Raw genomic sequence first — 14,363 nt, forward strand, 5'->3', positions numbered from 1 at the left:
TGCGGAAGGACCCAGGTTTGAGACCCCAAAGTCGCCAGCTTGAGCACGGGCTCATCTGGCTTGAGCAAAAAGCTCACCAGCTTGGACCCAAGGTCGCTGACTCGAGCAAGGGGTTACTCAGTCTGCTGAAGGCCTGCAGTCAAGGCACATATGAGAAAGCAATCGATGAACAACTAAGGTGTCGCAATGAAAAACTGATGATTGATGCTTCTCATCTCTCTCCATTCCTGTCTGTCTATCCCTATCTATCCCTCTCTCTGACTCTTTCTCTGTTCCAGTAAAAAAAAAAAAAAAAACATACACATTTTGATTCATCGTAACTTTGATAGTTTTGGTAATGTCTTAACCTAAAATTATTTGGCTATCCACAAAGGCTTTTAAATTGTACACACCCCAGTCCCAACATGCACATTCCTCTCCCCAAGCATGGGTAGCTTATATTCTGTAATGACATACTAAATTTAGTATTGTCTATGTTACAGTTTGCCCTACTTAAAGTTAACTGTTTCAGTTTACCAACTAAGTAATTTTATTTTCTTGGAGACTAGTTTGAGGAGTTAGAAGTTAACATATGGCTTATATATATAAATGTTGAGAGTCAGCTGAAGTTGTAAAGGTATACAGTTGTATGATTCTCTCATAACTTCAGGAATTTCAATTCTAGTAAAATGGAAATGTCTACTCCCTGTTCTGTAAGTAAAAATGATGTTAGCCTGGCCAGGCAGTAGAGCAATGGATCAAGTGTTGGCCTAGGATGCTGAGGACCCAGGTTTGAAGCCCTGAGGTCACTGGCTTGAGCATGTATTCACCAGCTTAAGGATGGATTCATCGGCTTAAACATCGGATCATAGACATGACCTCATGGTTGCGGGCTTGAGCAAAGGGTTACTGGCTTGGTTGGAGCCCTCTGGTCAAAACAAATACGAGAAAGCAATCAATGAACAACTAAGGTGCTGCAATGAAGAACTGCTGCTTCTCATCTCTCTCCCTTCTGTCTGTCTGTCTCTTTGTGTGTGTGTGTGTGTGTGTGTGTGTGTGTGTGTGTGTCTTTCTCGCAAAAAAAAAATTAAATGTATGATGTATCTGATTGGCAGCTGATTTTAAAATTTGACCTTTGAGATAGATTCTTTTTTACCTTAATTGTGACTGACTTATGCCATGACTGATAGATTTTGAGAATTTCTTTTTTTACACTTAGTAGGTAAACAAGTAAAAATTGTTAGGTAATACAAACAGTACAAATTTATAAGCATCTTTCTATATCTGCTTTTGTTTACTGTGACAAGTGAAGGAAATTCCTTTTATCAAAGCTGCTCTCCAAGATATCACTGACAGTTAAATAGTTTAGTTGATTTTTTTTATTTCAACACATAAGCTATATGGCTTGTGATTATGCCCCACCAGAAACACAGCAGTACAAACAAGTACCCCTAAGTTAATGAGTTTCAAGCATAAGAGCCCATTTTTAACATCAAGCAACATCAGATACCACTAACTACATATACTACTTATGCTTTTATATGTATTGACGTGAAAATTTGATAGACCACTGTGATTCAATAATATTTTTAAGTAACTTTATAATTTTCTTACCTAGACACCACTTGTAGACATTTAAAGCAACATATTTACAAGAAGGAGAATATATGTCATTGCCCATATTTTTCTTTAAATAGCTAAAAACTTCACTAACATTTGTGAACTGATGTCTCTGGTCATTGACATACTCACGTAGCAGTTAGTACAATGGAGATATTTGAAGGAAGAAGAATTACAGTTATGCAACAGACTACAAACGACTTCTGTTTTGTTCTTGTTGGGGTTTGTTTGAGTTTCTTTGGAAATGACTTTTGACCTTGATTTCACTCTTACTATATAGATAATGTTAAAGAGATTTTTCAAATAAAAGATTTAAAATAAAACCTTGGTTATTTCATGCATTTAAAAGCATTTAGCTATTTCTGTTTTGTTGATATTTCATTACATAGAGTGAGATTGTTGATGTTAGGCCTTAGTTTACCTGAGCGATAGGTATCTGTACCATCATCATAAGAGAGTTGTGTCTTTATTGCTAGAATTCTCTGCCAATGAGGGGAAAAAGGAATCTGAAGACCTTAAATTGCCTGACCAGGTGGTGGTACAGTGGCTAGAACGACAGCCTGGGACACTTGAGGACCCAGGTTCAAAACCCTAAGGTCGCTGGCTTGATCATGGGATTAGGGACCTGACTCTATGGTCACTGGCTTGAGTCCAGAGGTCGCTGGCTTGAGCAAGTGGTCACTGGCTCAGCTGGAGCCCCACCACCCCGCCCTGTCAAGGCACATATGAGAAAGCGTTTGATGAAAAAGTTAAGTGCTGCAACTATGAGTTGTTGTTTCTCATCTCTATCTTCCTGTCTGTCTCGCCTCTTTCTCTTGCTTTAAAAAAAAACAAAACTTTAATCAAGGATTAATTATTTTTTTAATATATTTTTCTGAAGTGAGAAGCAGGGAGGCAGAGAGACAAGACTCCTGCATGTGCCCGACCGAGATCCACCTGGCATGCCTGCTAGGGCTCAATGCTCTGCTCCTCTGGGGTGTTGCTCTGTTGCAATCGGAGCCATTCTAGCGCCTGAGGTGGAGGGCATGGAGCCATCCTCAGCGCCCAGGCCAACTTTGCTCCAATGGAGCCTTGGCTGTGGGAGGGGAAGAGAGAGACAGAGAGAAAGGAGAAGGGAAGGGTGGAGAAGCAGATAGGTGCTTCTCCTGTGTACCCTGGACGGGAATCAGTACTTCCACCCAGTGGGCCAATGCTCTACCACTGAGCCAACCAGCCAGGTCAAGGATTAGAAACTTGAATGCAATTCATACTCTATCCACTTTGAGGGTTTGAGGGTTTGTCATCCCTGAGTTCAAATTGGGAACCAATCTTTCAAAATCATGTATTATTTATAGGTTTACTGTCACTGTACTTCAGTACACTGCTATTCATAATACCAAATGTGATACAAGGAGCAGAACTGTTTGCAAATGGACCTAAATGTTCACTTAAGTTACCTGTAAAATAAATCATCTGGTACTCTTCCTTTTCCTTCTCCCAGCAGGGGTATCTGCACCCATGTTTAGCTACCTCTAGACTAGGCTTCCTTCTCAAAGCCTCAGAACCCCCATGGTTTACAGAAACTGGGCGGTTTACAGATAGGTGGTTTCCAGCCATCACCAAAATTTAGAATGCTTAGTGCTGGGTGGTGTGATTGTTGCTCCACTGATAAGGATGCTCTTGTCTGTCCTGTAAGGAAGAACTGTAAGTGAGAAAAACAGAGCAACACTTCAAGATTGGCTTCGCTAGAAATTATGGCCTACAAACCAAAAAAGTCAGAAAAGGAGAATTATAGTGAGTTATAATAAGCAAATGAATTTTGTTTTGTTTAACAAAGCAGCTTCTGCCATAGTTAAAATAGCCCTTCCAGGCCCTGGCCAGTTGGCTCAGCGGTAGAGCGTCGGCCTGGCGTGCGGGGTGACCCGGGTTTGATTCCCGGCCAGGGCACATAGGAGAAGCGCCCATTTGCTTCTCCACCCCCACCCCCTCCTTCCTCTCTCTCTCTCTCTCTTCCCTCCTGCAGCCAAGGCTCCATTGGAGCAAAGATGGCCTGGGCGCTGGGAATGGCTCCTTGACCTCTGCCCCAGGCGCTAGAGTGGCTCTGGTAGTGGCAGAGCAACGCCCCGGAGGGGCAGAGCATCACCCCCTGGTGGGCGTGCCTGGTGGATCCCGGTCGGGCGCATGCGGGAGTCTGTCTGACTGTCTCTCCCGGTTTCTAGCTTCAGAAAAAGAAAAAGGAAAAAAAAAAAAAAAAAAAAAAAGCCCTTCCAGAAGACTGTGTCATTTGCCCTGCAATATTATGTGCCTGTGGCATGCAGGTCATTAGAAGATACAAAAATGGTTTGTCACCTGAGAACTTGTCTATAAATTATGGCTTGTTTGATGCAATATTAACATTTTAGAGTGGGAATATGACCTGATATTTGATTATCTCTGAAGTGTTCTGTTCTGTGTTCAAAGGAAGTTTCAAAATCTCTATCCCTTAACAGAATTGTGGTAGACTGCAAGTGGCAAAAAGCCTTGGTAAACTCGAGGCTTAGCGAAAGGCTAACTGCCCCCCCCCCCCCCTACATATTGGCTGTGAAGCTATTTGCACTCACTTCACTTGCTTTCTTAAGTTGCTGGAAGCTATTTACATGCCCTTCCTTTCACCCTTTGTTCAGATGTTGGTTAATTTTTCTTATGCATGGTAGAAGGATTCTTGTTTGTGCCTTGGGAGAGTTCCTGTTTTTGCCTCAGATGTGTAACTTTGTATCAAGGACTTTCTTGATTTGCATATGGCTAATATAATAGAGCAAACTGGGTATGGGGCACTTGGATATTGCCATCAGCATTGAAGAGTCCTCCTGATCCCATCCTCTTTTCTCCTCTTTTCTCGGTGAGTCTATTTTCTTAATTCTGCACCATTCTCCCTCAAGAACCAGAATTTCTAGCCACGCTGCTACGTGGCACAGAATAATTAGGCCTTAAAAACTACTTCTGAAAGAAGTGATTGCTTTGGTGTATGATGCCAGAAGGCTGAGTGGAATGGAGAGGTTTCTGTTGTACAAAGAGCTAAACAGTATCTACTTCAAAGAGTTGTAAACTCCAGATTGAAAAAAAAAAAAAGTTAAAGATTAAGTAATTACTTATCTGTAAATTAATGGAAGGAATGAAAACCTGATTGATAGTATGTATGTCTTTTAGTGACTGGAAACATATTCTGATTTATTTTTTAAATTGGGTTTTTAAGTGAAAGGAAAAAAGCCTTGGTACATGAAGGTGGAAAAACTTCCAGGTGTATAAACAACTTGAGGAAAAGCTAATTTGATTAGTAGAGATGGCAAGCTGGTGTGTGTAAAACACTTTTTAAAAAAACAACATTTTAAGTTATAATGAGTTGTCAAGACTAGTATTTGGAATTTCCCCCCACCCCCTGAACTTGGTATAAGTGACAAAGTTCTGTACTTACTTACCTCTTTCCTGACTCCCACATTTCTTTGTAGGAGAGCTAGATAAAGAATACCATAATAGATTGCATCACATAAGGCAGGCAGTCTTAATATCATGAAGTTCTCTTTTTTCTGTATTTTGATAATCCAGTAACAAATATCTAGTGAATGGGTCTCATTAGAGAGCTAAGTTAATAATCATTGTTGAAAGCATGTAGTTGTAGTATGCAGCAGTGTTAAATGTTTATGGTTTGCTTTCTTTTTATAGAACACAAAGTGATTATAGTGGGACTGGATAATGCAGGGAAAACAACCATTCTTTATCAATTGTAAGTATGGGTGCTCATTTAAATAGTTTTCATTATTTTAGTTACTGGAACTAGTTTTGTATAATGAATAAGAATAAGGTGTTATTATATAATATAATGAAAAAACTTGAACATATGGTTTTGTATTTTACCAAACACAAATTTTTTGAAAAAGTGAGTAAGATAAACTCTGTTTGCTAAAGCCTTCACAAACTCTTTTTCTGGCCTTGAATGAATGAATTTTAAACTAGAACAAATAAAGCATATATATAGTGCTAGAGTGAGGTGATAAAGTGCATTTCACTTAGTTATTCTCACACCAAGGTTCATGTAAATAGATTGTTATCTCTATTGCTACTCTCCTAATAGCTTTGGCAGACTTGTCAAATCAAAAGAAATGAAAAGGCCCTGGCCAGTTGGCTCAGTGGTAGAACGTTGGCCTGGCGTGCAGGATCCCTGGGTTCAATTCTCGGCCAGGGCACACAGGAGAAGCGCCCATCTGCTTCTCCACCCCTTCCCCTCTCCTTCCTCTCTGTCTCTCTCTTCCCCTCTCGCAGCCAAGGCTCCAGTGGAGCAAAGATGGCCCAGGCGCTGAGGATGGCTTTGTGGCCTCTGCCTCAGGCGTTAGAATGGCTCTGATTGCAACGGAGCGACGCCCCAGATGGGCAGAGCATCCGCCCCCTGGTGGGCATGCCGGGTGGATCCTGGTCGGGTGCATGCGGGAGTCGGACTGCCTCCCAGTTTCCAACTTCAGAAAAATACAAAAAAAAAAAAAAGAAATGAAGAGCACTCCTGAAAATACTGCCTTAGTAGCTTGCTTGGGACTTTCAGAGTAATACATTAATACTTTAAGGACATTTTAACAGTCCATCAGTCCCCTTGTCAGAGTACATCCCATTATTCTTTTACTGCCAATGAAATGACCCTTGTTAAGCAATAAAAGTGGATCTATGTCCCAAGCATTATACCAAGTTTTAATAAGTACAGCGCACCATTGTGTGGCTCTTAATGTCTTCCCACCCCATCTTCAGTATATCAGCTGACAGCTCTCCAGAAATACTTCACTCAAGCAGTGCTTTCTACAGCTACTTTGCTACGAAGCTAAGTTATGGCTGTTGTTTCAGAGTTGAGTAGCTACTTGTTTTTCTTTAAAACATTCATTGGCCATTATGTCAAGTATATATAATACCCAAAAAAGATATTTGCAAGCTTCTTACAACACACTACTGGCATGTTATAAGCAAATACATATTTGTTGAATGAATAAATTAAGATAACTTAAAAAATGATTATGATAATAAATGTGATATGAGCATTAGTGTGCTAAATATATTTAGAATTAATTTTAATTAAAATTTTGTTAATTTAGGTTAATAGGTCTGAAGTAATTCTTATGGCTGAGCAAAGTCTCAATTTTCTCACATAGACAGTCTTCAATATATGGATAGCCTACTATTCCATGATTTCTACTTTGCAAGTATTGATGTCACAGTCACTTAGAAACTTGCTCTTCTAGGATGGAGCATTGGTTCTGCTCTGATAACAGGAAGTATTAAAATTTTGGCCACAGAAATGCAAACTCACACCATAGAGTTCCCTTCTATCCAGATCAGTCCTATAGTTTATTCCATTAAAAGAAAAACAACAACAAAACAACAGTTTTTCTTTAGGAGTTGTGCTTTGTTTAGATATTTGTTTGCACAAATGTTCTGTAAGGTTCTGTTTTTGATCCTAATGATTACCGTCATTGGTGCAAATCAGGAAGATTGAGTCCTATTAAATATTGAGATTAAAACTTGTTCAGGTTCTTAAAATTTATAAGAGTTTTTATGGTGTCTTTCAACAGCTTAATGAATGAAGTGGTTCATACATCTCCAACCATTGGAAGCAATGTTGAAGAAATAGTTGTGAAGAACACTCATTTTCTTATGTGGGATATTGGTGGTCAGGAGTCACTGCGGTCGTCCTGGAACACGTATTACTCAAACACAGAGGTATATAAAAGTTACTATTAAATCTTTTTTACAGAAAAGAACCAGAAAGTAATCAGAAAATAAGCAGGCTCTATGTAAGACATATTGACAGTTGTCTTTTAATAAGATTTTTTTGGTAAGGAATTTGAGGTTTTCAAATAAAAAAGGAAAGGCCTTACTTATTGATTAAAAATAGCCAAGTCAGAAGATCAGCCAGTCTGTCTGGTACATGATCTCTATAGCTCTGAGAAGCAAAAGCATAGAGTAATTTAAAGCACTAAGTGCATGTGCATGTGTATGTTTGTAAAGGTGACAGTGAATGACTGAGCTTGGCGGATGGATGAATGAGATTTGGGGGGTGGAGGACATATATGTATGAAAGGCTGATCAGTTCTGAACAGTGATGAAAATGTTTTCCTACTGACCTTTGTAATAATGAATGTTTCTACACTTGATCTGAGCTCAGACTTGAAAGAAAAGAGAAAAAACAAGTAGAAAGAGTAGTGGGAGCCGTCCTGATGTGAGTGCTTACTCATCTAAGGATAATAAGCTTTCCGCTTACGCTCACCATATTACTACAGTATCTCCACGACTGGGAAAATTGGACATGAGGGTGAATTTTATATAACCTTTCCCTAGAGCTCAGCTTTATAAATAAAAAGAGGTCCTGGTTAGAGGAGAAATAAAATACTTTAAGCATAATTTAATACAAGAGTTTTAAATAACATTCAAAATTTTGGTGAGATTATATTTTAATTTAAAAAAGAATGGATTTGCAGACCATACCCTAGAGTTTTCTGTCTCTTATTTCATTATTTTATTAGTTCAAAGTCAACCTGGGGAACAAATCTAGAATATCTTCTATTTCTGTTTTTATTCTTAGAGGAAGATTTTTTAAAATGCAGTGCTGTTGAGAGAGGCTTATCTTTGAAAATATTAATATACAATTGCATCTATAATTTTCCTTGCAAAGATGTACACCAAAATAGTTAATTTTTCTGAAATGAAGCCTCTTAAATTGGGTTTTTTTCTTTCGGAGGGGCGAGTGGGGATGCAAAGGAGGTGAGGGTGTGGTAGAAGGACTTTTTGGTAAATAGTTGCCTTTTTAAATAAAAGCATGCATTCTTCTAGATTGATGTTGTAATAGCATGTATATATGTGTGCATATATTCTAGTGCAGTATATGCCCGGCCAAACCAATGTGGCATATCATAGATATTCAGCACTTGAGATAGCACTTAGTTTCTTTTAATTTGCTGGAGAGAATAGGTTAGTAAGCAAATATTACGGTTATATGTTAATATATATATATATATTTCTACAATAAAGTAACATTCTGAAACTAAAATTTGTTGGAAAGTAAGAGAACAACATTTTCACTTTATGACTGTTCAAACAGCATAGCTATTGGTACTTTTTCAAAGCTCATCGTTAACTGGAGGTGTAAAAAAAGTAGGTATCTGATGAATAGATCAAAATATATTCTTACTGATTCATGTACTCTTAAAGCATTACAAAAGGGTAACTGAAATTGCTGAAACTCTAGAAGGCCTAGAGGCATGGGTCCAGAAACATGTACATTATTACTGATGCAATTTGAATGAAATGTTCTTCTTTAATAAACTACTTCTGTGGCCCTGGCCAGTTGGCTCAGTGGTAGAACGTCGGCCTGGCGTGCAGGAGTCCTGGGTTTGATTCCCAGCCAGGGCACACAGGAGAAGCGCCCATCTGCTTCTCCACCCCTCCCCCTCTCCTTCCTCTCTGTCTCTGTCTTCCCCTCCTGCAGCCAAGGCTCCATTGGAGCAAAGTTGGCCCAGGCGCTGAGGATGGCTCTGTGGCCTCTGCCTCAGGCGCTAGAATGGCTCTGGTTGCAACAGAGCAACGCCCCAGATGGGCAGAGCATCGCCCCCTGGTGGGTGTGCCAGGTGGATCCCAGTCAGGGGCCTGTGGGAGTCTGTCTGACTGCCTCCCCGTTTCCAACTTCAGAAAAATACAAAATAAAATAAAATAAATAAACTACTTCTGCAAGAATAGCAAAATTACTACAAAGAACCTTTGGCCTTCGTTGCAGCGCACCCAAACAGCACACAGCACTTGCAATCTTAGATTCTAGGTAGAGATCTTTTTATCTATGTTCCCCTGGTGGCTTTAGTTCACCCTTGTCATCTTCTTAAAATCTCTACATTGAGAAGTCATCCAAAAGCTGGCAAGTCTCCATGGATAATACAAGGAGTTACAGTTGGTGACTCATTTCTAACATCTTACTCTCATTGAGCTTACAGAATTACTTCTGTTCTAACTTTACTTTGTTTCTTATATTTATCTTTTCTATTTTTTTATCCCTTTATAAGCCTTTCTTAATACTTACTCAGATTACCCTAGTTGTCTCTTTCCCTAATTTTAAAGCCATCTGAATAATCTGATTTTACCATTTCTGTCTTGGTTCATTTTGCATCACTTTCTCTACTATAACTTTTAACACCATTTAATCTCATTTCTGAATTGTTTCTTCTACCTAAAATGTTCAATTGAGGAGCCCTTTCTCATTATTTTTCTTTTTCCTTTTCTTTTCTTTTTTTTTTTTTTTACAGAGACAGTCAGAGAGAGCGATAGACAGGGACAGACAGCAGACAGGAACGGAGAGAGATAAGAAGTATCAATCATCAGTTTTTCGTTGTGACACCTTAGTTGTTCATTGATTGCTTTCTCATATGTGCCTTGACCATGGGCCTTCAGCAGACTGAGTAACCCCTTGCTCAAGCCAGGTACCTTGGGTCCAAGCTGGTGAGCTTTGCTCAAACCAGATGAGCCTGCGCTCAAGCTGGCGACCTCGAGATGTCGAACCTTGGGTCCTCTGCATCCCAGTCCGATGCTCTATCCACTGCATGACCGCCTGGTCAGGCTCATCATTTTTCTTATCAAAGATAGTTTTATTTTTCTTTATATACAGAGTGAACAACAGCTTTTTACAGTTGTCTTTGCTTCATTAATTTCACCCACATCATCTTTAGCATATTAACACCCAAGTATATGATTCTATTGAACCTTTTTTTTTCTTTCTTTTTTTTTTTTTTTTTTTTGCCATGTGATTTTTCCTTTTTATGGTGTTAGTGTGATGATTTACCCTGGTTGATTTTTTTTTTTTTTTTTTTTACAGAGATGGAGTCAGAGAGAGGGATAGACAGGAACGGATAGATGAGAAGCATCCATCATTAGTTTTTCGTTGCGCATTGCGACACCTTAGCTGCCCATCGATTACTTTCTCATATGTGCCTTGACCATGGGCCTTCAGCAGACCGAGTAGCCCCCTGCTCAAGCCAGCAATCTTGGGTCCAAGCTGGTGAGCTTTTTGCTCAAACCAGATGAGCCTGCTGTCAAGCTGGCGACCGCGGGGTCTTTAACCTGGGTCCTTCACATCCCAGTCCAACGCTCTATCTAGGCTATTGAGCATATTTTTATTGCGCTTTTATTGTTGATTTTTTGTAAAATACGCCTTATTCATTAGTTTTTTTTTAGTGTATCTCTTTTTCTTTCAGACTAGCTTATGTGCTTCTTTTTGATAGGCTGGAGACTATTAAACATAATTACTGCTTGTCAAAATGAATGTTTATAGAGTATTTTTAAGGTTAATGAAAGTTATTTTACTTATTGTGATTTTCTTTTTTAAGATTTCTTTTTATTTTTAAAATAAATTTTAGTATTACACAATGTTATGTATTCAAACATCACTTGTTTTTTAAACTAAAATTTGTCATGGTTTGTATTAGTTGAAGTTACAAGTTATTTTCTTGCTAACGTGGCTTTTACTGCTTGATGTGATTCCATAGAATAGAAACTCGATGATAAAAAGGCAGTAGACTGTTTTATAGTAATAATGATGCGATGTGAAGAAAGTACTTTTATCACTTGAGAATAGTTTTGCAGAAAACCTCAACATCCCATTTAGTTTTCTTTCTTTTCAATTGTCTTGTAGTTCATCATTCTTGTTGTTGATAGCATCGACAGGGAACGACTAGCTATTACGAAAGAAGAATTATACAGAATGTTGGCTCATGAGGTAAATTTTGGAAACAAACTTAAACAATGGAATAAGGTGTCTATATACTAGTTTTGATTTTTCATAAATATTAATAAGCACTGTTGGCTATTTCATCATTAACAAAGCTTTATATATTCAATTAATAAAAGTATTGAACTCAGGAATTTTCATTACTTTTTCAAACTTAAAAAAATCCAACAGGTTAATTTGTAAACTACTGTTTTTGAAAAGATTATTCAAAGTTAAAACTACTGATTTATGCCATAAAAAGTCTGATAGATTAAAGCAGGAAAGGGGAAAACTCAAGTGTTTAAAATCCCAAGAGGTTATAATAACTGAAAATTCTTTAGTGAAAAACTTAAGATTGCTTATTTTTAAATATACAATTTCAAATATATAGAAAAACTTCAATAATATAACGCATTCATGCATGAATTATTTAACATAAATTATTAAATATCTTTTGAGATTTCTCCAATTTGATTTCCTTCCTTTCTCTCTCAAGGAATCCAAAAAGAATTCCAGTATCCTAAAATAGTGATTATCATTCTTGTGAATATTTTTATACTTTTACTACATTTATGTAACTCATAATTATATAGACTGTATTGCTCACAAAAATTAGGGGATATTTCAAAATGAATATGAAGTGATAAAAAGAAGCATTTGATTTATTTTTTTTGTTTGTTTTTTTTGTTTTGTTTTTTTAATTTTATTTATTCATTTTAGAGAGGAGAGAGAAAGGGAGAGAGAGAGACAGAGAGGGAGAGAGAGGAGAGAGAAGGTGGGGAGGAGCTGAAAGTATCAACTCCCATATGTGCCTTGACCAGGCAAGCCCAGGGTTTTGAACCGGCGACCTCAGCATTTCCAGGTCGATGCTTTATCCACTGCGCCACCACAGGTCAGGCACTTTTTTTTTTTTTTTGTATTTTTTTTGTGATTTATTTTTATTAAACAAGAACAGAAAGCAAAAATGTCAAAGAAGTTGTTCGATTATGCAGATGAGATGCAAAACCAACTTTTATTTCATTGGTGAAAATGCACTATACAAAAGGCTGAAAGTACTGGAGTGTCTGCACATTCCCTGATCCCTTAATTTTTGTGAGCAGTATATTCTGTGCCATGTTTATAAAACTTTATGTAATGGTTATATACCTTTCTACAACTTGGTTTTGGGGGCTCTTTTCACTCAACATTGTAATTCATATTAGTGCATACAACTTAAGTTTATTCGTTTTAACAACCATATAGTTAAGATTATCAGTGTTGATCTGTTCTTATATTAATGAACGTTCTAGTATTTTGATAATATAAACAATGCTGCAGTAAACAATAATGTATGAGCTTCAGCTATACAAAGAATAATAGGTAATTAACTATTGTACATCCCTCAGTACTCTTCTTTAAATTTTGGAGAAATGGTAGTATTTGGCAACATCTTACCATATTTACCCATTAAAATATTGTTCTTTTAGTTTTAAGTTAGTACTTAAGATTCAGGTTTATTTTGCTGACCCATTTGGCTCAAAAATAGAAAAATAACTTTTAATTATCTAGTTTAGAGTTATTAAATCCTGGTTGTTTGAGATCATTTGCTTTTGGTTTCATAAGATTTTTAAATTAAACACTTGCGCCTAGTCATGTTAAAGTAGGGGGATTTTTTAACAGTTGTTCTTTCAGTAGGACACATTTTACCCTTCTTGCTTTGTTAAATTTGAATTGTGACATTTCAGGTATTAGAAATATTTCATCTTGATTCCAGGATTTACGAAAAGCTGCAGTCCTTATCTTTGCAAATAAACAGGATATGAAAGGTTGTATGACAGCAGCTGAAATCTCCAAATACCTCACCCTTAGTTCAATTAAGGATCATCCATGGCACATTCAGTCCTGCTGTGCTTTAACAGGAGAAGGGTAAGTGCTGTTCAGTGTAAGGGCAAGTATGACTTCTTTTAAATTTCTTTTTAATTTTCTTATGCTAACTCCTTTTCCTTTATCCTGCTCCTTTTAAGTCTTTAAATAAATATTTTTTGTGTGTGTGACAGAGAGAGAAAGGGACAGATAGGGACAGACAGGCAAGAAGGGAGAAAGATGAGAAGCATCAATTTGTTGCTGCACCTTAGTTCATTGATTGCTTTCTCATATGTGCCTTGACCCGCGGGCAATAGCAGAGCGAGTGACCCCTTGCTCAAGTCAGCAGCCTTGGGCTTCAACCAGCGACCCCGCACTCAATCTGGTGAGCCCATGCTCAAGCCGGCAACCTCGGGGTTTCAAACCTGGGTCTTCTGTGTCCCAGTCTGATGCTCTATCCACTGTGCCACCGCCTGGTCAGGCTAAAGGTGTTTTTTTATATAGTATTTTATATTGTGTCAAAAGATTGAAATAATTTTAATCGATGACAATTGTTAAATTACAATTTAACAAAGTTACTGACAAATTTTTGGTAACTTTTAATATAAACAGTATGTTTTGCCAAAAAAAGTTAAACTTTTGAATTACATTTTTACAATCCACATTTTTAGTTTTTTCATTATATAATGCCTGATAAATAAACAATAAAACATTTATTTTCATATTGCTTTTAGATTGGCGTCCTCCTTGCAATTTTTTTCACCTATGGATAGAATGAACATTACTACGGGCGCTTAAAATATGCTCTTGTGCAGATGAATGTTAAAAAAGAGTAAGGAATGTAAATTTGTGATTTCCACATTAGAACCCTGAGTCAAGTGCCATTTTAATACCTGGTTCACTGAACTCAACAAAAAACTAGGTATTGGTTCTGCCAAATGAAAGGGCTGAGTCCCACTACTGGTTTTATCATATGCTAACTGGGAGAAAACGATGATGTTGCTTGAATTAAGGAGGAATATTCAAAGAAATTTCCTATTTTCTGCAAAGGCTTAATTAAGCCTAATCTCCTACCTTCCTGCAGAGTAGACCTCCTTTAATATCAGGAGTCCTTTGGGGATGCATATTTCTAGAAAATAAACATTTGAAACAAATGCCATCATAGTATATTCTTCCTTTCTTA

The 14,363-nt window shown here is 37.6% G+C and overlaps 1 protein-coding gene and 2 non-coding genes across 6 annotated transcripts in view; all 3 read left to right on the forward strand.

Annotated features, from left to right (window-relative positions):
- ARL5B (ADP ribosylation factor like GTPase 5B) overlaps positions 1-14,363 on the forward strand; it is a 403,396-nt gene that overhangs the window by 16,678 nt on the left and 372,355 nt on the right. For all 4 annotated transcript variants that reach the window (XR_010751750.1, XM_066387419.1, XM_066387420.1 and 1 more), the window contains exons 2-5: positions 5,278-5,338; positions 7,164-7,311; positions 11,264-11,347; positions 13,092-13,243. Coding sequence is in view for 3 of the 4 variants with exons in the window: in XM_066387419.1 (XP_066243516.1) it covers positions 5,278-5,338; positions 7,164-7,311; positions 11,264-11,347; positions 13,092-13,243 (445 nt within the window). In the remaining variant the exon portion in view is untranslated. The remainder of the gene's footprint in view (positions 1-5,277; positions 5,339-7,163; positions 7,312-11,263; positions 11,348-13,091; positions 13,244-14,363) is intronic.
- On the forward strand, positions 7,468-7,540 carry LOC136407409 (small nucleolar RNA U2-19). Its single transcript, XR_010751948.1, has one exon. It is a non-coding gene; the product is annotated as a small nucleolar RNA U2-19 (small nucleolar RNA).
- On the forward strand, positions 7,686-7,755 carry LOC136407406 (small nucleolar RNA U2-30). Its single transcript, XR_010751946.1, has one exon. It is a non-coding gene; the product is annotated as a small nucleolar RNA U2-30 (small nucleolar RNA).

The sequence above is a fragment of the Saccopteryx leptura genome, chromosome 5 (genome assembly GCF_036850995.1).
Source record: "Saccopteryx leptura isolate mSacLep1 chromosome 5, mSacLep1_pri_phased_curated, whole genome shotgun sequence".
In the NCBI taxonomy this organism is placed as follows: Eukaryota; Metazoa; Chordata; class Mammalia; order Chiroptera; family Emballonuridae; genus Saccopteryx; species Saccopteryx leptura.